At 44.2% G+C, this 25,269-nt stretch overlaps 1 protein-coding gene, 1 long non-coding RNA gene and 1 pseudogene across 15 annotated transcripts; 1 reads left to right on the top strand and 2 right to left on the bottom strand.

The window, feature by feature from the left end:
- The first annotated feature begins 1,017 nt into the window (after nucleotides 1–1,017).
- On the top strand, nucleotides 1,018–9,142 carry LOC125538013 (receptor-like serine/threonine-protein kinase SD1-8). Its single transcript, XM_048701322.1, has 7 exons — nucleotides 1,018–2,329; nucleotides 7,461–7,732; nucleotides 7,844–8,057; nucleotides 8,175–8,397; nucleotides 8,485–8,617; nucleotides 8,704–8,916; nucleotides 9,119–9,142. The coding sequence occupies exons 1-7, from the start codon at nucleotides 1,018–1,020 to the stop codon at nucleotides 9,140–9,142; spliced, it is 2,391 nt and encodes a 796-aa protein (XP_048557279.1).
- Nucleotides 9,143–10,097: 955 nt separating this feature from the next.
- LOC125538012 lies at nucleotides 10,098–25,037 on the bottom strand (annotated as a pseudogene).
- On the bottom strand, nucleotides 14,629–20,218 carry LOC125539873. Of its 14 annotated transcripts, none has more exons than XR_007297075.1 (12): nucleotides 20,054–20,218; nucleotides 19,559–19,620; nucleotides 18,766–18,886; nucleotides 18,478–18,553; nucleotides 18,173–18,360; nucleotides 17,786–18,083; nucleotides 16,808–17,215; nucleotides 16,438–16,658; nucleotides 15,772–16,067; nucleotides 15,546–15,646; nucleotides 15,044–15,243; nucleotides 14,722–14,831 (listed from the first exon to the last, which is right to left on the bottom strand). It is a non-coding gene; the product is annotated as an uncharacterized LOC125539873 (long non-coding RNA). The 14 variants fall into 14 exon arrangements; XR_007297068.1 differs by having other exon boundaries at nucleotides 14,724–14,834; XR_007297072.1 differs by having other exon boundaries at nucleotides 14,724–14,834; nucleotides 15,546–15,625.
- Nucleotides 25,038–25,269: the final 232 nt, after the last annotated feature.

Raw genomic sequence — 25,269 nt, 5'->3', positions numbered from 1 at the left:
TATTTCACGCGACTGACCTTTGTGTGTGACGCCCGACACAAAGGCGCCACACTACACTGTGCAACGCCTCACTGATAGGCGCTATACGCTTGGCCAGCGTCGCACCCGTGTGATCCGAAAATTATTAAGTCGGTGTGCAGCGACACAAAGGCGCCACACTACACTGTGCAACGCCTCACTGATAGGCGCTAACGTGTGATCCGAAAATTATTAAGTCGGTGTGCAGCGCCTGAGAGCTAGGCGCCACACTATACAGTGTAGCGCCTAGCTTCTAAGCGTTGCACTAGTGGTCGCTTCATTTTGTAGTGCAATCACTAGTGCAGCACCTAGCTCTTAGGCTCTACACAATGACTTAGCAATTTTTAGGCAGTCTGGGTGCAACGCTGGCCAGACGTGTAGCGCCTATCTGTGAGGCATTGCACAGTGTAGTGTGGCGCCTTTGTGTCGGGCGTCACACAAAAAGGTTAGCCGCATGAAATAGTTTTACGAGCAGTTCATTCTGTGATTTGATTTCGTCCACAGGTCAAATGTGTCAAATTTGCCTCCTAGCTGCGTCACTGCCGACAATGAACCTTCGTGGCAGCATTGAAGATGCATCTTGTTCCTTGGAGTATTTTTTTTTTTTTAACCTTGGAGTACATCTTGTTCTTTGACAAGTTCAAACCTCTACCATGGTTGTAGCATGTATTTTAAACACTAATTCTGACATTGTAATGCCCGTTTTATTCCGGATTAAGATTAGTGTTTATATTCCCCGCAAAAAAAAGATTAGTGTTTATATACTTAATTAAACCACAAAGCGGCAATGACGCCAGCACATATGTACGAGAGCACATATCATCACTCTCATCTTGCAACCTCAGAATGGTTGGGGATCTCGCAAGGAATGATTGCTTGTCAGTTTGCGGACATCACTTTCCGGCGCCAGCCTACGAGAGCACATTTTATCACTCTCGTCTTGCAACCTCAGAATGGTTGGGGACCTATCTTTGCCGTCAATCATACTCGTACGCCGTAATGGAAGTAACCAGAGACCATCTCGGTCTTACTCTTCCCCTGTTCCTCTTCCTGCTCCTGTCTCCTGGAGCCTCGGTAACCGGCGTATCCGATCTGCTCAACGAGGGCAGCAACATCACCGACGGCAACACGCTGGTCTCAGCCGATGGGTCGTTCATCCTGGGCTTCTTCTCTCCCGGGGTGTCCACCAACAGATACCTCGGGATATGGTTCTCCGTGTCCAACACCACCGTCTGCTGGGTGGCGAACCGTGAAAGGCCCCTGAACAGCACGGCGGGGGTTCTGGTGTTCAGCGACACCGGAAACCTTCTCCTGCTTGATGGCTCAGGCCAGACCGTATGGACATCCAACTCCACCACGAGGGCAGCTCCTAGGGTTGCGCAGCTTCTTGAATCCGGCAACCTGGTCATCCGTGAACAAGCCGGCCACACCACCGTGTGGCAATCGTTCGATTATCTGTCCGACACGCTGCTTCCTGGTATGAAGATGGGCAAGAACCGATGGACAGGGTCCGAGTGGTACCTCTCGTCGTGGCGTTCAGCCGACGACCCGTCTCCGGCCTATCGGTTCGTCACGGAGGTGAACGGGCTTCCGGATAACACCCTCTGGGACGGGAGCACCAAAGTCTACCGCACAGGGCCCTGGAACGGACTGCGGTTCAGCGGCACCACGGAGGACGCGAGCTACACCAGCATGTTCAAGTTCGTCGTGACCATCAACGACGGGGAGGTAACCTTCGGGTACACGGCGACACCCGGCACGCCCCCTTCCCGCATCGTGGCGACGTCCACCGGCTTTGTCAAGCGGCTGGTATGGGAGGCGAGCGCGCAACGATGGGAGACCTTCTTGAAGGGGCCGAGGGACGTCTGCGACGCCTACGCTATGTGCGGGCCGTTCGGCCTCTGCAACGCCAACGCTCCTTCGACGTCCTTCTGCAGCTGTCCCAGGGGCTTCACCCCGGCGTCCCCCGCGGAGTGGGACCTGAGGGAGAACTCGGGTGGATGCCGGCGAAGTGCGGCGCTAGACTGCGCCCAAGGGAACGAGGGCGCCAGCACCAGCAGCACGGACGGGTTCATGGTGCTCCAGGGCGTGAAGCTCCCCGACACGTTCAACGCATCGGTGGATGCGAGCACCACGGTGGAGGAGTGCAGGGCCAGGTGCTTTGCCAACTGCTCCTGCGTGGCCTATGCCCCTGCTGATATCAAGGTAGGTGCTGTCGCTGGGTGCATCATCTGGACAGGAAACATCACCGACCTACGCTACGTGGATGGAGGGCAGGCTTTGTACATGAGGCTGCCAAAGTCTGAACTAGGTGCGTACAACCTCCTCCTCTCGCTATTTTCACCGAAAACAACAATTTCAATTATAGTGGGTGGTTAAATAATTTTGCTTCACATAAGTGAAATATCAGTGGTCGGTCACCGACTCAACATTTGTGTAAGAGCATCTACAACCTCCCCCCCCCCCCCCCCCCCCCCCCCCCCCACACACACACACACACAAAACTCCCGGGCGGACGGCTCGGTCACTGACAAGCCAAATCCGAACCAGACAGACGCCTAATAACAGCCCCAAATGTCCGGGCAGATAGTCCATCACTGACTGGTCAATAAAACCTGACCTAGATGAACGCCTCATACCGGCCCCAAACGCCCGGACTGACCGGCACCCACATATCCGGCCCAAATCTAAAGTGGATATGAGGAGGCATGGGTGCATCCGCCACATCGAATCCGGTCCATGCTGGACCACCCCCATCCCACATACGTAGAAGTAGATGAGCCAGTGAAGTTAGATAACCCCGTTGCTAACCGGGAAGAAGAATGAGATCCAACTCAATGTCAAGGGTCTTTCTCATCTGCTCCTTGAAGCAAATCCTAATAACTCCACTCCACTTCGCGCGCAAGCTCCCTTCCGATGATTTCTGGCCCTCTCCGGCATGCTGGGCAGTGGATCTGACTCTGACGACTGTCGATCCATCGTCTGGGGCGTCCTCCCATGCGTGCCGGAGGAGGCTATGGCCGTCCGCCTCTCCCGGGAGGAGTGCGTCCGGCCGATGTTGAAGTCTGTCTGTCGCGAAACCATTGTGACGGCGCAACTAGCGCTCGGATCTGGCAGTGCTGGAAGCTCGAGGTCCGTCTACGACACCATCTCTCCAGTCTGCCGGTATATGAGTGTTATAGGGATTGGTGTTCGCCGTAACAATTAGAGGGCGCGGATGCGTGAGGCCCAGCTCACTGCTGATGTGGCGGAGGCGGAGCATGCGCTGTCACGAAAGAGGAAGCCATCCGTTCACACATCCTCAGAAGCGGCAGAGGAGGAACACTCGTGCCCTTGCCTGAGAGCAAGCTCGGGTGGTCCATGCCATGACTAGGCTGCCTCAAAGAGGAGGAACACTCGTGCCCTTGCCCGAGAGCAAGCTCGGGTGGTCCATGCCATGACTGGGCTGCAAAAATGAAACTAGTTTAGTTGGGTTCTCATATCAGGGAACACTCGTGCCATGAACTCAGTTTTCGAGGGCTTTTTCTTCCACCTCCTACTAAACTAGAAAATGATTGGCGGGAGGGAGGTTTTAGGAGAAACCGCGTTCGCCCCTGCGCCTCTGCCGCCGCTAGCCTCGCCGGCAGCTCACCGTAGCACCTCCCTCGGCCGGCCACGCGTCGCCATGGAGCAGCCGGAGCCTCCTGCATCTAGTTCCCCGGTCGTGCCGCCGGAATCGAGTCTGCATCCGCCCTGCCTCCCGTAGCCACGACCACAACCGTGACACTAGAGTGTGTGTGGAGGATGTGGTGTGTGCGCGCGCTGACCGTCGTCTGCCCTGGCTAGGCCGTCCTGGAGGGTCACCACGCGCGTGGAGTGCGTCATCGTTGAGGGACACAAAGAGCATTGGGTGCGTAGTCGTGGAGGCCTGCCGCGCACGTGGAGTGGACTGTTGACCACCGTGTGTCATGGAGGACCACCGCGCTGAGCATCGGGTGGCCTTGGGGCGGCGAGAGACACGGTGGGCTATGGCTAGGGACCCAATTGTTATTTGGTTTTTGTTTTGAGGGTGCTTTGTGCTATTTTTCAAGGACCATGTTGTAAATTTAGCTACTAGCAAGTGGGCTGCACATCTGAACCGAAGCGATTTTATGGTATCTGCTCTGGCGCGGAACACATGCCATACTGTAAAACATTTTGCAGTATACTGAAAATAGATTCTGTGGTATGAGAATTTGAGGTATGTGCTAGAGTTGCTCTTAATCTAAATGAGCTTCTCTTCTATTACCTCTTCTCTTCCTTTCAATTAAGAAAACAATTATTTAAATCTTTATAACCCACTTATATTATCTTATTATTTATACCTATTAATAAAAGAAATATGTATTCTTTGTCCGCCATGTTATTTTACAGAAAACCCCCTGATGTTTCTATTAATCAATCCGCAGGCTAGTTTTAAGTCAGATTTTCATTTTTGCAGAAAACCCTGTGATGTTTCTGGTAATCATGACACATGTCAAATTTAAGTCAGATTTTCGCTTTTGCAGGATAGCCCCTGGTATTTGGATTAATCAACCCACAGTGGAAATCAAATGCTTTTTAAAAATATCCATATTTTTTAAATCCAAACTCCAACTTTAACATGTTATATATGGAATTTTATTAGCAAAATGTGTAGAATCTGAATATGATATTATTTTACCTGCTAACCATTAAAAATAACTATTTAGGGTGCAACCTTAATAAGTAGGGCATGATACGTATTTCTTTCATACCGGTGCCGACCTGGATTGAAAACATACCAGCAAGACCAGGATTGAAGACGAAAGAAATCATATATAACCATGCATGCAAGCATCGCAAAAACCTCATTGAAAAGGTAGATTTCTCATCTTGTGCCGAGAGAGAGACGCCTTAGGATTAACAACATTTAAATACGTTCTAATTGTGTGAGCATTGAACCACCGTCGACGAGGGTGGGAAGGAGGATAAGTGGCAATACAGATGAAAAGCTATGTTTTAAAATAAAGGATGTGGACCTACTGGAGTCTTGAGTCATGATTACTAGGTTAGGAGAGTGTGGTATTCTTTTTCCGATGCAACAGATGGGCTCTTTTGTTAATACTCGTTCTAATGCGAAACTACTTTGCTCACAGGTGATGCACCACATCATTCGTTTCCATATGCGATGGTTATTGGTGGAGCTCTAGTCTTCCTTGTTGTTTGTCTGTTGATCATAGTTGCGGTCTGGAGATATGGCGGGCAGCGACAAAACAATTCACCTATAGGTACAGTTAAACTGCTTCTCATATATATACCACTTGGCATGGGTGGTAAGCTATATCAAAAACAGCACTTGAAGCCTAATATATATATTATATATATATATATATATATAGTGTTACTATTCATCACTCAGGGTGCAGAATAAGTTATTCTTCACCTGAGATAATCTTATGATCATTTTATAATTAAATTATGTTTGGAATTCAAATAGTTACATTCATGTTGATTCACTACGTAAAATTTAACATGAGAAAATAAAAACATAGGTCATAAGACAAGAAAATTTGCAGTTTATGTGTATTTTAGACTATGTTTTTATGTTTGTAATTTTACATAACATAAAATATTTTTTACGACGATTATATATTTTCTTACGGTCTCTTTTTGCGTCGGAAATAAGACAAAACTTACGGAACGTAAAATTACGGTGCATTGATGGTAAAATAGAGGGGGGTGAAGAATAACTATTCCTCACCCAGGGTGACGAATAGCGCGACCCTATATATATATATATATATATATATATATATATATATTATATATATATATACATATATATATATAGGTAAATTGTTTGGGGCACCTAGACCCATTATATGGCAACTCACATTTGTAGTGCATGATGTAGAATGCACGACAAAATGACTTTCCAAATTTGTTTGCATGCACTACAACCATCAACGGTCATTGATTGCTTTCCAAAAAACAAATATACTATTGTTTTCTAGCAATGATTTCTTTCCAAACAAAGAGGGTATGTATGTACGCTCTTATTTTTAAGGTATCAAATATACTATACACACACACACACACAGGGGTTGACTATTTTGTCATTCTGGGTGAGGAATAATTATTTTTCACACCCTCTATTTTCACATGAATGCACCATAATTTTACGTTCTGTAAATTTTGTCTTATTTCTTATGTAAAAAGGGAATGTAAGAAAATATAAAATTGTTGCAAAAAATGTTTTATGTTACGTAAAATTACGAACGTACAAATTACGTGTAAAATATACATAAAATACAATTCTTATAGGCTTATGACCTGTATTTTTGTTTTCTTATGTCAAATTTTACGTATTTAATCAATATGAATGTAATTATCTGTATTTCAAATGTAAGTTATTTATGAAACAATCATAAGATTACATCGGGTGAAGAGTAGCTTATTCTGCACCATGTATGATGAATAGTCAATCTATACACACCCATTGATTAGTGTGTTTTATGTAGATCAATATATTACTGTGTCTCTCAACTACAAAGTGTATATATATTATATTCTTTCTGTTTCTTTTTGTCTGCATCTAGACTTTGCCAAGTCAAACTCATTGTAAGTTTGACCAAGTTTCTAGAAAACAATTAACATTCATAATACAATGTCAATATCATTAGATTATGAGGGAACATATTTTCATATCATAATTATTTTGTATTGTAGATATTGATATTTTCAAATATAAACTTGATCAAACATTACAAGTTTGATTGTAGACAAACCTAAAACACGGAGTAAAAAGAAACATACGGAGTATATAAGAACACTACTGTGATTCCTGTTTTCCCGCTAGCTGCCGACGACATCACATGCCTTAAAGAAGGACAACCTACTATATAGTTGAATAGAAGATGGGCATGGTGTTTTGGCTCTCGGGAGCATTTCTTCATGTAGCATCCAACTTGTCAAGATTAGAATTTCATCAATGGAGAAACGCCAAAAATTTGTCGTCCAACTTGTTTTGTCTTTTGCACGGGGCATCCTACATTCTTCAAAAGTTCATCTCCACTAGTCATGCATGTCTGCCACATCATAATTTGTCATTAGCATGCCACCTTATTCATGTGGTATATACAAAATTAACTAGAATTGGTGGTAGCAATTGATCGTTATGGTGGATTAAAGAGTGAAAATATGAAATGAGGAAGGCAATACGTGCATACAAGTATTCGATGGTGTGTCGTCCATTTGTAAATACTAAAATATTTTTTTCTTATAACTACAATGCTACTAGACTTCTCGAAGATACGTTTACGGAAATTAATAAAAAGGAATATCAAATCTGAACCTATTTTTTTAGAAAATCCCTTGAACCATTAAATTGCTAACTTATCAAAACGACTGTTATGATGCAGTAATAATATTTCATACCTACATGTCTCTTAGTGTTTCCGCAGCAACGTGTGGAAATTGTCTAGCTTTGTACTACATCTCATATGGTCAGAGTCTTTCAGATGCTACCGACCCCGCTGCTAGTCGTCGAGATCGTGCTTCGACTGTCGGGTCGGTCCCTGCAGCTGATCCATCTACTATGATTGAAGCCACGGAAGAATTTTCCGAAGCCGGCATATGTGTCCCTGCAGTAGATCTGCCTTCTATAAAGGCGGCCACAGACGATTTTTCTGATAGCAATATCATTGGCAAAGGCGGATTTGGCGTGGTTTACAAGGTATGTTCTTTCTTTAATTCCTCTCTATATATACTACTATTACTCCTCCAATGTAAGTTGGGATAACTTTTGTTGGTTGACTTGACTGTATTTCTGTTGCACAATCATCAGGCCCGATTAAATGGTGATGTCGTCGCTGTAAAAAGACTTAGACCATCTGGCCGTACGGAAAAAGGCAAGAATGACTTCACAAGAGAAGTCGAGGTGATGTCAAGGGTCACGCATATAAATCTTGTGAAACTAGTTTCCTACTGCCAGGAAGAAGACGAGTGGATACTAGTCTACGAGTACATGCCCAACAAAAGTTTGAGCCCCTACATATTTGGTACTACTCAATACTCACTTGAACACACAATTGTGTTAGACTAAATATATTTATTTGCTAATTCTCTCATCTGTGCGTTGGCACATGGACCTATTAATTTGTACTACTTGACAGGAGAAAACTCATCACCCCGTCCATCGTTGACTTGGTTTCAAAGGCTAGAGATAATCCGTGGTATTGCGATAGGTGTTGAGTACCTTCACAACAAGGAAGTCATCCACAGAGATCTTAAGTTGCCGAACATACTCTTGGATCACGAGCTAAAGCCTAAGATAGCGGACTTCGGCACCGCAAAGCTATTTATTGATGATCAGACGAACCCAACATTAGTACAAACACCGTATGGTTTAAACCTACAATTTCAAATGCTCCCTTATTTTTCCGCATTTAAGATTTCAGCCGACTGACATGTCTGTGATTTATGAAGGGGATACATTGCTCCAGAGTATGCAAGGGAAGGCAACCTGACGCTCAAGTGTGACGTATACAGTTTTGGAGTGGTCTTGCTAGAGATAGTCTCTGGCAAAAAGATCACTTCCGCAAAAACGTTTCTTCTTGATGTAAGTACTGTACTGTACAGTATCACACCACATTGTTGAATGAAATTACCTTTATCTAAAAAATATCTCATGTGTGTTTGTTGCAGGCATGGAGGTATTGGAACAAAGGAAAAATCAAGGCCCTTCTTGATTCGCAGGTGGCTGAACCTAACCATCAGCTCTCGTTGGATCTATCCAGGGTTATCCAGATCGGGCTTCTCTGCGTTCAACCAATGCCCAATGACAGGCCTACCATGCCAGAGGTGGTCGTAATGCTAACTGACAGCAGTTCATGGCTCGCTAGGCCCAAGAAGCACGAGGTCGGCCCTGGTCAAGCAACCGGATACCCACAGACATCGAACTATTCTCTTGCACACTGTCTCTGTTTAGAACAGAGATAAATAGGGGAGGGAGGTCTAGAAGCACCCCGGGCAAACATCGCAAGAACAAGTTTTTGTGATTTATTTTTTGGACTGGATCCTTTCAGATTGAATTCTTGTTTAAACATACTGTCCATTTCAGTTTAATGGCTATATGTCACAATGACAGTGGTCTATACATACCTCTAGCACGCGTCTTGCTCGCGAGCGCTCGGGACGAATCAACCTATTTTTAAGAAAGGTTTTACCTGTCTCACCTCTCCTGGACCGAAAAAGAAAGGGAAATGATATCTACCGAACTTTGTGCCTGCTGATCATGCTTCAGGATCATTTACGCGTCCGAGGCCTTTTGTTCTTCTTCACATCCGTTATTTTTGCACAAGTTTTTTTGTTCTAAAAAAGAAACAGTTTGAAAAGGTTCAATTGTACGAAATGAATCTCTCTCTCTCTCTCTCTCAATAGGCTTCCGCCCCGCTTCATAGATAAAGCATGAATCCACACAAGCAAGTTCCAAGCACCCACACTAAGAAGATTGCTGGGGCAACATCACAACCGTGCCCAAGAAGCAGAAAAGAAAGAGAAAACAAAGCCACCGAGTGTCAACCTAACAAGCATCCCTTCGTCACGGAGCAGCTAGAAGTGCGTCCATCAGAAGCCCAAGGCGGTTGCAGTCCCAACTCCTAGCAAGCGGGTCTCAATGCAGCAGGAGGGCAAGAAATTTGAAGTATGAATCAGAAGCCTGCCGCGGAAATATCCGCTCAATCACCAGTTTATTGTGAGTAGTCCCCATATTTCTTACCATCGAATTGGTAAAAGGCCTCGATTTATTGGCAATTGCTAGAATTATCTATGATCAATTTTGGAAATCCTTTCATGTTTAGACTGTTTTTGGTTTACCAGATGTTTGGAATTCCTAATCTTGATGTGAGAAAAATTGCCACATAACGGTTTTAGGAGAGTTCGCTTGGAACAACTCGAGTGCGAATGGCTCACTCGCTCACCTTGTCCACCACATTTGCCACAATTCCCCACCCGTCGGTCCTCTTTCTCAAATGCATAGTCGCAACTCCATCACACACATTGCCCGTCGGCTCCGTCAACACCGCGCGCCGCTCTCTCTGCTAGGCAACGGGGAGCTCGGCAGTGTCAGAGCTCGAAGGATCGACGCTGATGGAGGTGGCCTCGGTGGCACGGCAGGCGAGTTGGGGCGGGAGCGGCCGGAGGCGTCTCGGGCATGGGGCGCGCAGCGGCACGGCCATTTTTAGCGGCATGTTGAGTATGCTGCCTCTGCTCCTTTTTTCCTGGTTCCATTCTCCAATGCATTGATTCAAAAGCTACGAAGTTGAACATTCTTGTGTAGATTCATTCAAATGTTATACATCCATGGCAATATTCATAAAACTATGGAACATATTTATTCTAGGTACATGGCATTTTCACATGCTAACTGTTTCAATGCATAACTTTTTTTATAAACAAATTTATTCTAGGTACCTGACATTTTTATAAACAAATTTATTCTAAATACATGGCATTTTCCGAAGCAAATATATTCTAGGTACATGCCATTTTCATAAAGAAATTGAAATTTAGAAACAAATTGTTTCTCTAATAATTTTTTTTGATACGAAGACTGTAAAGGAGTTCTCTACAGTATAATTGGTGCAACAAGCTCAAATTACAAGTATCATGCCTTGAACCTAGGTGAGTGGGAAGACATCATTTCCTTTCCACCACTAAGCTACGCCTTAGTTTGTTGTTTCCGTAATAGTTACATGGCAATTTCAGTACCATGGCAAGTTATAGATAAGACGGTCTTCTTTTTAATAGTTGTTCGGCCTGCATGCCGTTTGCTGTAATGAATGATTTTAATAATATTTTACTTAATTAATATATGGAAAGGTTTTTGTCAAAAAACTACCATGGCAAGTTTACTACTTAGACACAGGCAATTATGTTAGTTCGGACATGGCAAATTTATTAGTTACACCACGCCAATTTCTTAACTACACCATGGTAGTTTATCTTTGTAGGTTCCATGGCAATTTTATTTATTTTACCAATGGCAAATGTTATTAATTCAGATAATTAAAATTTCAATTTAGGTACCATATCAAATTTATTCTTTTTTAGATCATGGCATTTTTTATTAATTATATTGTGTGCATTTTTGTAGACACCTTGGCAATTATGCTACATGATTTGTTATTAGAGCATCATGGCAAGTAGTATTTATGCATGATGGCAATTCTCCAGAAATTACAAATTTTTTTATTTCATTTTTTTACCATGGCAAATTTTTAGTAGACTTAACATGGCAAATTTACTAGACTTACCATGTCAAATATACTGGACTTACCATGGCCTTACCATGGCAGATATACTAGACTTACCATGGCAATTATATTGTAGGTAGCAATTTATTTTGGCATCCTTGCAGATTCCAAATTCCAAATACATCATATCCAAAAATTTGAATTGGCATTGAAGCTCAATATCAATGTCTGGGATAATTGGCATTGCAGCCAATTGAACGACAAGTTTTTGAACGCCTACATTGAAACAGAGCATTATGTATTGCCAAAATATTTTCCCATGTTCAAATATTGTTTAAATATTGGTACAATATTGTTTTACCGCTAAAACATTCATTGAATTGTGCACAAAAATAATATTTCTTCATATATCATAAATATTGTGGTAACCACATCTACCTGGGGTACAGACTACCAAACAATGTGTCAACACAACATGCCTCAGTAGATACAACACACCATACAAGATCTTAGCCCAGCGTGTCAAAATATGCACATGCTACCAAACAAATTGCAGTTATATGCAGCAGGCCTATCACCAGGTAACCGTTGCACTCATAGGAGGCCGATTTGGATGCACCTCCGCAACTCACCCGAGAGCTCGGGATCCGAGCGATGCCTTGCCGGCACCATCGTCACGTCCAGAAGATCCATCACCCTGCGCTCCTTTCATAGTTTCCAGGCCTTCAAAACTCAACCAGCCCGGCCATGAAAAAATAGCATGATAAATGCGATGCTTTATCTGAACGGGTTCATCTCCTAGATAAGGTTACAAGAGTAGTAATGTGGTTTGGGTATAGTCTAGTGTAGTTACAAGCGTAATAAGACATGATACTCCCTCTGTAAACTAATATAAAAGCGTTTAGATCACTAAAATAATGATATATACACTTTTATATTAGTTTACGGAGCGAGTACATCACTATTTCTGCGACCGCTCATTATCTCCAGCAATACAACGCCGAAGCTGAAAACGTCGCACTTCAGCATCATATCCCCATCCCTGGCGTGCTCCGGCGGCACGTATCCCCTACACATAACTCAGTCATGTTAGCATATCAGTGCTCTCATTAATTCACCGTTCGGATGTCAAAGAACATATAATCAAGTGATAGCTAAGGATATACGGAGCATGAAATAGACTGAATATGTGAGGTTTCTCACGGTGTAATCACTACTGTTTGTGTTACCGTCTGATCATCGCGGAACAGCTTCGCGGTGCCGAAATCTGCTATCTTTGCCCAACACTGGTGGTCCAGCAGCACGTTGGATGGCTTGAGATCTCTATGAACTAGTACATTTTTTCCTGACCCATCATGAAGGTACCAGACACCCTGGGCTATCCCACGAATTATCTCCAATCTCTTCATCCAATTGAGTGAAGCCCGTACGCTGGGCGTGCCTGTAGGTTCCACCATTCACAGATAGTTCAACTTATGGTTATCAGATCATCATTATGTTTGCAATTGCACTTCTACCAATTTGATTAGCAAGAAATACATACCAAACATGTATAGATTCATGCTCTTGTCCTGTACATACTCGTATATCAGTATTCGCTCATTGCCTTCGTTACAATATGCAAGTAGACGGACAAGATTGTCATGCCGGAGCTCCGACACGAGCTCCACTTCCCTTGTGAAGTCATTTAGGACTCTGTTGGGTAGAGAGGAGACTTTGAGCCTCTTGACCGCGACTTTTCTGCCGGGTAAGCCTTTTACAAGAGAATGATCACTCGATAGTTGACCCTGAAATTGTATGATAGGTCATGAATTTCATGATGACATTGGGTTTTTTACCCGAAAAGAAGGATAACCCTAACCTATATTTCAGGTAGTTAATCAGTGTTTGTTATTTGTGCTACTGTCACAATATATACAAGGGAATTAAGTTGTGATGTGACCTCGTAGACGACGCCGAAAGTGCCTTCACCAATCACATTCCTCGTAGAGAAATTTCTTGTTGCCGTCTTGATGGTGGCCAGATCAATGGAGGCGACATTCGTAGGACCCAGAGAGAACAATGAACAACCATCGTGCCACGCAACAATCTGCTTCTCCTCTTCCTCCAAATCATCAAGGCCACAAAGAGAACAATGAACACCGCCACACACACGATACATATGGTTATAATGGCTGCCCTAACTGCCACACTAATCTTCCTGGTCCTCGTATCTTCAGCTGAATGAAAATAAGGTTGAATATTTCAATGAAATTTCCACGATGGTGAATACCTCAGCTGAATGAGAGTAAGGTTCAATATTTCAATGAAATTTCCACGATGGCGAGTACTGAAATATTTGTGACCTCAAAATTTCAGGCGAGAATCAAACCAATTTTAGACAGATACTATGTACTACTAGTAGAGTGCCCGTGCGTTGCTACGGGCTCATAATATGATCATGTAGACACAAAAATATCATCTTGATGGTCAATTTTAATAACAGTCACAAAGAAGATTGTATCCTGATTGATATTTTTTTAAACAAACCCTATTTATTATTTACTCCCTTTTGGTTCATTGATTTGAAGATGCAATCAAAGTTACCTTGTACCCTCATATCGTGTGGCATCAACTCATGGAGACGCCTTTCATGATTATGGTTCTACCCATGGCTCAAAATTAGACGTGTGGATCAGATGTTCTAAATACATTGTAGGGTCTCATCCATGGAATATGAACATTTTTTTTACTTATAAAACCAGAAAATTGGAAACATGACTTGCCACTCATGGATGGTGAATTCGACGATATTCGTAGAATATGCTGAGGGTCTGCAACACAGAGAACTCCTCCATGCTATAAAGAAATTGTAGGGTTTCACATGTACAAGGGTATATAATTCAGTAGAAAAAAAAAGAAAAACCAATTTTAAATGTTCGACATAAACTTTTAACAAGGTCTCCCAACAGTATTGACAACGAACTACATGTATATTGTTACATCAAAACGGAAGTCAAATGCAAGCATCTATAAATGTACATAGCAGCACCCTCATATAGCAATATGGCATGTACAACAAGTGTCGTTTCACAACTAAAATTTCCTTATATGTTCATAGGGAGTTATGTTTGGGATCCAAATACCAATTCAGAACAGGGACCACTTACCAGCTCAAAGCATGGAATCGATTGGCTTTCAAACTTAAATGAAATTCTGCACATATTTTTTGCTATACATAGAATCTCAAACTCAAGTGGGGATTAGTAACGCTGACGGGACTGCTTAATCATACTCCAAATTTTAGCTTTGTTTGTCTCAGTGTTTCAGAGAGCCCTTTTAGGCCAAAACTCCAAAAGGTTTGGAACAACAGCACAAAAGGTTAATACCACAAAGCATGAACCTTTTTATACTTGTAGCACCAGAAAACATGACTTGCAACTCATGGATGGTGAACTCAGAGGATATTTGCAGAATATGCTGAGTGTTGTCAGCACAAACGAGCTCCCTCGGGTCCCTTTGTCATCCATCGAATATTTACCATACTGGAATCGGAATGGCCTTCTAGTTATCAAGACTTTATTTGTTCCATTGATGACACTGCTGTAAGGAAGGAAATAGAGAAAACATGGTAAACAAATTCAGATAATGATATCAGGAAAGAGAGAAATTGTGATTTCTCCTGCATCCTTTGTATTTTCGTGTGAACTAAAATAATATTTGAACATATATCTAAATAAATATATAATAGTATAATTATAATAGCAAAATTCTTAAAACAGAAAGATCTGAAGGAAAAAAGGAAGGCCGACCTGAACTTGCACCATCAGTTTAAATGGGCGTGATACCCCAGAAACTGCAGTCCACTATCATTTCTTGTTTGCTCTAGAGCATATGGACAGAGCACAATATATATGTGTTTAATGACCACAAGTTAACAACCAGACAAATCCAAGGTGGCGTCTAATCTTCGTGTTTGCGCTTATCGTGCTAAGGATGTCCTAAAGCCGCACTGCAACCACGAGTATAAATTATACTCTGCCGCCTAATTAGGCGTTTCTCCATTCACACAAATATAAAATTTGAATAATTCGCACAGGCCCCGAACCTTCTGCATTCCTTAATTTAATGTTCAGGTGAGCAAAATGCATGTTGTAGTTTCCCTAAAAAAAGTTTGAACGGGAGCGACTGTTGCTACAGTCACATTAGCAGAAGGAATAGAGGAATCTACAGTGTTATCCTTGAGATCAATATTTTTCATATAAATAAATCTAGACTGTAAAAAAACTAAATGGTGATACTTATCGACAGTACCTCTTTAGTATATGCGAGAGCCTGAGTGCAACTTCACGTTAGTAGTCGCTGAGAGTAGCATGTACTATTGCAGTGCTCGTCTGCTCGAGATGAAACTGCGCCTATTAGCATGTATTATTGCAGTGCCCACTCTATGTCATATGCATACTCAGAGGACCACCACCAGTGTTGCCTTCGAACTGGCTGGGGTTGAGCATAACACCTCACATGATGTCCAATTTTGTACCTGAAAGTAGAGCAGCTGCACAATTCTTAGTGTGGCGGTGTCTGTGACGATGATCAAGTGACTGTAGCTGAACGACAAGTCTGCACTTGACGGTGAAACATTCGACCTCCACCTTCTCCCCGACGGTGAAGAACTTGTTGATCTCTGCTGCCGGTGGCATCCTTTGATGTTTCCCTCAGGTCTAAGTGGAATGGTGTAGCGTTTGTCAGTGTTGTCGGATACCTCCTGCATTTTTGTTTTGATTTGCTCGCTTTAAGGAACAGATTTATACCTCCTCCATCAATGAAACACACAAGCTGGAAAAGCAGGGAAAGCTTAGCAGTTAGCACAACTTCCTTCAGAGTCCATGTGGTGTCAGCATTATATGCAAATCCAAAAGCTGAAAATAACAATATGATCATGTCAGAGATCTTTATAATCAAAAGTATCTAAATATGCTATGTGTATAATGCAGCCAGGGGCTAAACTAATATGAGCAGGAAATTTGTAAGAATGCACCTTCACATTCAAAAAATCACCGAATCACAGATCCAGTTATGCATATATTTTTCTCGCATTCCGTAAACTTTAATTCTTGTTTGTTTAAACAAGCAAATGTGAAGGGAGATCATCAGACCAAACATCTTAAACATCTAGATGACAAATAGAAGCTATAAGAGGTTGTACCTGATGTACAACAATCCTTCTTAAACAGATCTGTACCTGATGTACAACATCTAGATGACAAATAGAAGCTATAAGAAGCTATAAGGTTGACCAATAATTCTTGCCCGCTCCACAGATCTGTAGCACTACTAAACTATTGCTACAATTGAAACCTCTATTCTTTTCATTTTACTTGATTTTCAAAGCAAGCCGGTTGAAAGTGTAGCTCCGAGATTCCAGCTCTGCATGGACCAAGTAAACCAAAGTAAGCTAGCTATGACTATAAAAGCTACTTTTAAATTTGACTCTCTGTCATGAATGAATTACTGATATTTTCACCATCTTATCAAACTAAGTAAATACATCTGCGACAATGCTACTTTATCAATACCTGAGCCAAGAAGATACATTGTGATATCAGAGAAATAACATTAACCTTCCACTCCGACATAGGATTATATCGAAATCGTAAACCCAAGAGCACCACCAAAGCAAGCAACTCCCAGAAACGACTCCGCCTGTCTGATGTCTAGTCCTGCAGCTGCACGTCATGACCGCCGCCAGCGATGGAGGCACGGCCATCGTCATCATCTCCACCTGAGGCGTCTCCTTCCTCCTCCGTGCGGGTTCTCGCTTACAAGTCTCCCCCTCATGCCTCCCTCTAATCCGCAGCCGCCGCACGAGGCCACGTGATCGTTGTCAGCTTCATGGGTGGTAGGGGCAGGGACCCGCCACCCATTCCAGAATCACGGTGATTCCCAGGGAGTGCTTGGCTTGCCTGCTGTCCATTCATACGGCTCTGCATCGCAACCACTATCATCAATGGAGCCACAACCGTTGTCCTCTCCATCTCAGGCTCATACATACATGAGCTAGATAGATCCTTATTACTCTCCACAAGCAACGTTGTTAATGGCAAATATAGGAGCAAGCTATATCACAAATTATTCTCAGGAGCTAGTTAAGTTACCAACAATCATTTATTATTAACCTCAAGCACTACTTTAATTCAAAGAACATAAAAATGAGGAAAATCTGAACAAACATAACCATTTGGATTTTGGACACTGCTGAGATCAATATTCAGATATCTTGATGTTTAAAAAAGCCTATCAATGCTTTTGGAATAGTTATGATCGGAATGGACCATTTGTTCTGAGATTTGACGAATACGCAGTATATTCTCATATGGCAACCTGTACATGAACACCAACCTGCTGAGACCAAAATTTTTTGCGAACGTACTTGCTGAATAATATATAGTCTGAAATAGTGTATCTCGGTCTTTTGTCAGCAACATCTAAGATTTCGTAAGCTCTAACAGTAAAAGACCATCAAGTGCAAGAATTGGAACATGGAAGAAGCTTACGTGGGCATGATGCCATCGGGTTGTATGCCAAGATTGTGGTTGTAGAGCTCCCTCTATCTCCCTTGCCAAGCTCTCCCTCCGACCAGCAGTAGAACAACTGCTCCTGCTGCTTTTGAACTCTCCTCGGAGTAAACGCGGGAACTGAGATTGAATGTGTATGAAGTGATCACCTTGAAGATGCGTGGCTTGAGGTGCTTGGAGCAGATCCATCACGCGCGTGCCCCTCTACTCCTACGGCTTCATCAAGATGAAGAGGCTAGAGAGAAGGAGCGACAGAGGTCGTCCCCCTCTCCCTCCGCTGGCAGACCCAAACCATCAGCTAGAATGCGGCTAGGGCGCGGGGAGGCCATGCCATCACGGATCAATAGCAAGAACGCAGGCCCTCACAAGTTGTAAGCGCCCCTGACCACCACGTCGGCATGGTTGAGAAGAGATGGATCTGGGCGGTGGTTTCCGGCGACGAGCGAAATAGAAGTTGCTTGTACCCATAGTAGCTGTGGCGGCAACGGCCATCACAATGAAATATAATCAATGCGTGTCGTCCTGAGTTCCTGAAAGATTTCACCTGGATTTTCCTGGACCAATGAAGCAAAAACATGCACAATTTCTCAAACAAGGATAGATGAAGTGTGTGAATCAGATGCAGTATTAATACAACAAAAAATAGCACTGTCATCAAAGGATTCACTTACAATCAAAAGAAGAAGCAGCGGCACGATTTTGCTTGTCTCCGTCGGATCTGGACCAGATACCTGCACCATAAAAATACTAAGAAAATGATGGCATAAGAAGATTACCCAGCAATAGAAAAGCAAACTAAATGTAGACGACTATAGTGTTTATTGTTAAGATTCATTTAACAGGTATTTCCCGACCATCATGTAAATGAATTGCAAGAAATTTTTCCTGATATTTAATGTAGAAAGCTAACGTTAAATTATATGTTGTGCCATGAACTTATTACAATTTCCTTGATGTACCTGTATCATGCGATCCATGAGATTCATGGCCTAGTGATCACTAACCATGCCAGTCATCTGCTCCTGGGAGGTAACCCACCCATTGCCATTCCGTAACCCTCTGAATGCAGTTTTTCTCCTCCTAGCATTGACATGGAGATGAGCATGAGTCATATTGTTGAATTTTCTAAATGGTTCATGCTTAACTTTCCAACACAAAACGAAGAAAAGATATATTTGTAAAATTGTGAAATAAACATGCTGGCCAACACTACAGATAATACTACCATGGTAGCCAGGAATCATAATACTACCATGGCAGACAGTTCACGTTTTGTTGAGTACATACATGATACTACCAGGTCAGAACCTACAGAAGCAGGATCATTGATGTGTACTATTCAAAAACACTGACAACAATCGCAACCCGAAAATTAAGTGGCTTGAAACTGGCAACCCAACCCATGAATAAAGCGGCATCGATCTGGAACGCAGGACAAACCGTGCCTTGCAGATGCAGTTTCAGCATAGATAAGCATAAGTAGCATATATTGAAAAAGTATTAAAAAAGGCTTGTGTTCAGTTGGACATGAATAGCCTCATGATTCCTGAGTCAGATGAACAAAGCGAAATCAAACCAGCACGAGGATAGGAGATCCCACATTGCCCAATTTCTACAATCGGCGTCACCACACTTGTAAACAAGATAACAGATTTACTAATTCCAGCGCATCAATTTCTACATAAACAAAATTACCACATAATGAGATCCATGTCACTGGAGTTAAATTACGCAAATTTGCATAACACTCACGGGTAGAGGATAGCCATCAGTCGTAGTAGTATTGGAGGTTGTGGCCGTACTTGCTTCTGTTTCTGTATGAATAGTTAGGATCAACGACAGAAACAAGTCAGGCAGACGAGTCGACGACTGAACCAAAAAAACTGTAATTGTTGAAAAAATTGTTTCTACCAAGTTCTACTCCCTCCATTCCTAAATATAGGTCTTCTTAGTGATTTGAATATGGACTACATACGGATAAATGTAGACATATTCTAGAGTGTAGATTCACTCATTTTTCTTCGTATGCAGTCCATATTAGAATTCCTAAAAAGACATATATTTAGAAACGGAGGGAGTAGCATGTTAGCCAAAATCTTGTTACATGAGAAACACTAATAACTGGGTCAAATTTATGGGAAAATGGCTTCAACAAATGCTTCTCAATCAAAAGGTTGGAGATCTTCCACCCCTTCGCCGACGCCAACAAACTTGGCTGGAACTCCAAGTTCGTCTATGAACACTCACCTGAGACAGGATTCAGGTCAGCAAGTTTAGTTGTCGTATATTTAAGATCCAGGACTGGAATTTGTATCTGTTACAATAAAGGACTGGAAATCGCCCGTAACACACAGCCAACACGAGCAGTCCCGTCTAATTTCGTTATGATGAATCCTTTGATTCCAACAACCTGGTATGAACCCCAAGAAAGTCCCTCATTATTAGTATCCAATAGAAACATAGCAGGTCAGCAAGTTTAGTTGTCGTATATTTAAGATCCAGGACTGGAATTTGTATCTGTTACAATAAAGGACTGGAAATCGCCCGTAACACACAGCCAACACGAGCAGTCCCGTCTAATTTCGTTATGATGAATCCTTTGATTCCAACAACCTGGTATGAACCCCAAGAAAGTCCCTCATTATTAGTATCCAATAGAAACATAGCAGGTCAGCAAGTTTAGTTGTCGTATATTTAAGATCCAGGACTGGAATTTGTATCTGTTACAATAAAGGACTGGAAATCGCCCGTAACACACAGCCAACACGAGCAGTCCCGTCTAATTTCGTTATGATGAATCCTTTGATTCCAACAACCTGGTATGAACCCCAAGAAAGTCCCTCATTATTAGTATCCAATAGAAACATAGCTGATGAATCAAGCATCAGAACAGCAGAGTGGCAATTACATCGTTGAACTCCTTCGCTTGCTGTAGCATATTTAATCCAGTTGTGCCATGCAGAACCAGCAAGATCTCCTGAAGAGAATGGAATGCACAATAGAAGTTACCTCAAAAGACTGAACAAGCAAAACACAAAATATTGATGAGATCTGTTTGTGCACTTTCTGAATTTGCTAGGTACTATGCAAAAAAAATTGAACTAATATGTCAGAAAGTGAAAATGTTTTTAATATATCCGTGTTACCTGCTGAAGGGGAGGGCACTGCCTTCAGAACTTGTGTAGCATCACCATCAGTCACATGCAAGCGAAGATAGGATTAACGATTTTGTAATCCTAAAGGAGGCACTGCTGGCATTGCTAGCTCCCACCATCAATTTTCTTGCTAATTTTTTGGTGGGTTTTAGTGGCAGCTGGGGGAGGCATACAAAACCACAACTAAATAAGATCAATGCACCATGGTCAACACTTGTTAACTGATTATCTAGTGATACACAAGAAAATAATTAAACCAAACCAGGCATTACATATTTGGTCACAGTACATCGAGGGTAACATCCATATGAATAGATGGAAACTTACGTACTTCCTCCTCTTGGTTCCAATCATCATCGTCGTCAAACTTGATATTCTGCAGAGCGAGAATATATGAGTTAAACTTGACAATATGGATGACAACTAAGTTATGCATTAGCTGGTCTATCCATTTCATATATGTTGATGCGAAGGAGCACACATACAATACACAATTTTACCAAAATGATGAACCTTTTAAAACCCAATTTTCTACCCCCAAAGAAAACCTCAGTGCATATAAAGTTCTAAGGTACTAACCTAATTATCACCATCATCAGAACTTTCTTCCTCTTCCACTTCCTTGAATTCCTCATATCAACATCCTTTTCAGTCTTCTCCTCTCCATCCTACAAGTACCAAGTCTATCAGCATTGTGGCATAACCTCACTATTTCTATAACATCAAACAGAGTTGGAAGTCTTCAAGCCACTAATAAAATATCTACAATAGAAAGCTGCTTTCCAGTTTGATTTCAACTTTCCTACAACTTGAAATACAACTAAAAGGTAATTATGGCTTTGCCATGTGCTTCCCTTCAAGTTTCTCAAATACTTTAAATGACTGATCACAAAGCTGAGCTCCTGCCCACAAAGTTAAAAAGACATATGCAAGTGAATCAAGCCGAGCTCCTGCCCACGCAGTCGAACCCCTGGATGCTTGCGTTAATGGAGCAGAAGCTGTGCGCTCACCTGAAGGCTGCTGGAGGGGCTCGATGGGAATGGCAGCTTCCAGAACCAGAGCGCGGCAGGTCCAAAACTCAAGGGGCCAACACGGGCGACGTCGCTGACACCAGCACCTTGCCCCGAGTTGTGGTCACGGTCTCCGGCGCCAGCACAAACATCGGCATCTCACCCTCATTGCAGTCACTGTCGTCGGTGCGATGCCCCGCCCTTGGCTGCTCTAGAACTGAATAAATTACATGTAATTTTTTTGAGTGAATAGTTACATGTAATTTGAATTAGTAGAGACAGAGACAAGATGATGTCCGTCCCAGCCCGTACTGCACTGGTGTTCGAACCACCCTGCCCTGGGGTTTGGCGTAGACCTCCAGGCCCAGAAAAACACAATGATCATAAGGATTGGTAGATTCCAACATAGTAACCAGCATCTGAAGACACATCAACAGTATACTATTTCTGAAGACACAATTCAATAGTTTCTCCACTTTACTTCAAAAAACATACAAACAGAGCACCTCTGCCATGAGCATGTCCACACAGTTCAAGAAAGACATATCCTAGCTCTACCTTTATAACATGGTAATATAGCACAATCCCCGTCATATAAAATGATATGTATAGGCTGCTAGGAGAAAGCAAATATATCAGTTCCGACCTAACAAACCTCTTTCCAACTTTCTCTAATTCTTATTGAGTCTGACTAACTATGAAGAAACGGGATCAAAAGAAGAAGAAAATACTGTCAAATTTTGACTGTCTGAACTATCTCCAACACGCTGTTTTTCACCGCAAAAATAGGAAGCACTTTGTACGCAGAACATTACCGAATCACCTTGAATTGAACAGAACCATCAAAACTGAAACCACACCCTTTCCAAAGCAGCAAGTTTCAGAACACGGTACCAATATCAACAGAACATACAAGGAGAAATCACCGAGACTAAGACCTCGACATCGACGGAAGGAGCACCTGAAATGAATCAAACGAAGAATAGTGAATCAGGGGTGCGAGATTGGAACCGATTACGAATACAATACCTACGACTTACCCGACGACGAGAGGTGGAAGAGAGGAGAGGAGAGGATCCAGCCAAGGAGCCGCCGGTCTTGGCAGGGGAAGGCCGCGCCGACGCCATCGACGCAGATGAGCAGCGTGCAGCTTGCCCCCACGGGTCCCGATGCAGAAGATGCCGACGGGAACAGGGACCTGGCCGACTCAACTCCATCATCCCGGACACGGCGTACCCGGATGGCCGCCGGGTGGCGCGGTGGGGTATGGCTTCCACAACAGCGATTCATGTAGAGATGGAAGACGGGGCGCGGCAGCGGAGCTGGGAGAGATAGAAGCCCGCGGGGCGGCCGGGGGAGGGAGTGCGGCGGCGGCCCGTGATGCCGAAAGAGGAAACGTGAGGCGGGATGCCTTGACGTACGGGAAGAGACCCCTCGCACACCGTGGGTGGGTTCCTCGTCCGCGCCGTGCTCCAGAGGCCGTGGCGGCGCCGGACGCAGCAGCGGGGCGAGGAGGAGGCCGGCCGTCGGGGAGGCCGGAGCTCCTCGTCCCCTCGATCCAGAGCGGGATCGAGGAGGGAGCAACAGGGTCGCGAGGGAGCGAGCGACCCGCGGGAGGCGGTCGGGGCGTAGGTCTTTCTTCGTACTATAACCGTCGTAGATTTTTTTCAGGCGCGAGTTTTTTTCGATGAACCGGAGGGTTTAGCACTGGACATAGTAGGAGCATACCGATTTTTATTTCCTGATTCGAGGACGGAGGTGGGAATCAAGAGGACGCGGGAGGTGGGATGGAGAACGAAAAAAAAACCGTCTCTGGTGGGACGAAAATTGACCGGCGGAGACTACCAAGTACTTTATTAAGAATAGAGATGCTGGTAAGAACATTGATAGATGAAATCCGAAATAATTTTAAAAATTCTGAAAAAAAAATTGGGAGAAATTTCTGTAAAATGGAGAGTTTTTTTACACATCATAGAGAGTCAACAAATTCCGAGGCCTCACCTAGTTCAGACCTTGCCAGTCTAAGGTAGTATAAATCTTCTCCTTTGTCCATGTACCGGATATCTACGATGTTATACGACCAAATAATGCAGCCACACGGCGAACACCTCCTCCTCGGGCGTCGGCGGCGGCGTAGGCCACGCACGAACAGTTGGCGAGGCACCTCTCCCGGCACTCCTCCAGCCCGATGCCCGCGTCCGCCGGACACGTTGTGCGTGTCCGGGAGCTTGACGCCGCGCACCACCGCAAACCCGTCCATGGTGCTCATGCAAACCCGTCGAAACCCTTGACGCACCTGCAGAACGACGTGGACGTCGTGTTGACGTCGCACAGGCCGAACGCGCCGCACCGGCCGTACGCGTCGCACACGTCCCTCGGCGCGCTGTAAAAGGTCTTCCACGCCCGGCGTCGGTCACCACCACGCGCGAGAATGGCGGCCCGGCCTTGGCGTGGTAGGCGTAGGTGACCTCGCCGGGGCTTACCGTCACCTGGTACGAGAACATGTCGGCGTACGACGCCATCTCCGGGACGCCGTTCCACGGCCCGGTGCGGTACTTCTTGACGCCGTTGTGCCAAAGCGCGTTCTCCGGCAGCGCCTTCGTCTCCGTGCCGCGCCGGTAGGGGCCGGGAGACGGGTCGGTGGCCGAGCGCCACGACGTGATGTACCACTCGGCCCCCGTCCACAGGTTCTTGCCGGTCTTCATGCCGGGCAGCAAGGTGTTCGACGGGTGGTCGAACGACTGCCACAGGTGGGCACCGCTGGCCTGATCGCGCACGACCAGGTTGCCGGACTCCAGCAGCTGCACCACCGCGGAAGCGGCGCCGGTCCTGACCGCCGTCCGTCAGGAGGAGCCTCCCGGCGTTGCCGAGCACCAGCACGCCGGAGGTGCCAGTGAGTGGGCTGTCGCGGTTGGCCACCCAGCACACGGCGTACTCCGACACGGAGAACCATATCCCGAGGTACCTCCGCGCTGGCACCCCAAGGGAGAAGAATCCCATGGTGAACGCCCCACCGGCAGAGACAAGTGTCTCGCCATCGGCGACGTCGCCACCGCTGTCGAACATGTCTGCGCCGTAGGCTGGTGTTCCGAGATGAAGGTGAAACAGGAACACGCAGAATAGGAGGAGGAGAGAGCCTCGGACATGGCTTGCAGCTGAGCTCATGAGGTGGTGGATGCTTCTTCGTCTTGGTGGTGCAACACTCCCGCGACTGCACCAACTGAGATTGCTGCTCAGATCGGTGCTCTCTGATGGTTTTCATGTGGCAGCAAAAAGTCAAGGGTTTGTCTAGGTCTCA

This window comes from Triticum urartu, chromosome 2 (assembly GCF_003073215.2).
Source record: "Triticum urartu cultivar G1812 chromosome 2, Tu2.1, whole genome shotgun sequence".
Classification (NCBI taxonomy): domain Eukaryota; kingdom Viridiplantae; phylum Streptophyta; class Magnoliopsida; order Poales; family Poaceae; genus Triticum; species Triticum urartu.
This window is presented reverse-complemented; position numbering and strand designations above follow the sequence as displayed.

Bases quoted from the DNA above. Each gene is read 5' to 3' on its own strand.
- LOC125538013 (XM_048701322.1), top strand. From the start codon at position 1,018: ATGGAAGTAACCAGAGACCATCTCGGTCTTACTCTTCCCCTGTTCCTC. The intron at 2,330-7,460 runs GTGCGTACAACC...GTGTTTCCGCAG, and splicing joins GCTGCCAAAGTCTGAACTAG to CAACGTGTGGAAATTGTCTA. The intron at 8,917-9,118 runs GTCGGCCCTGGT...TGTCCATTTCAG, and splicing joins CTAGGCCCAAGAAGCACGAG to TTTAATGGCTATATGTCACA.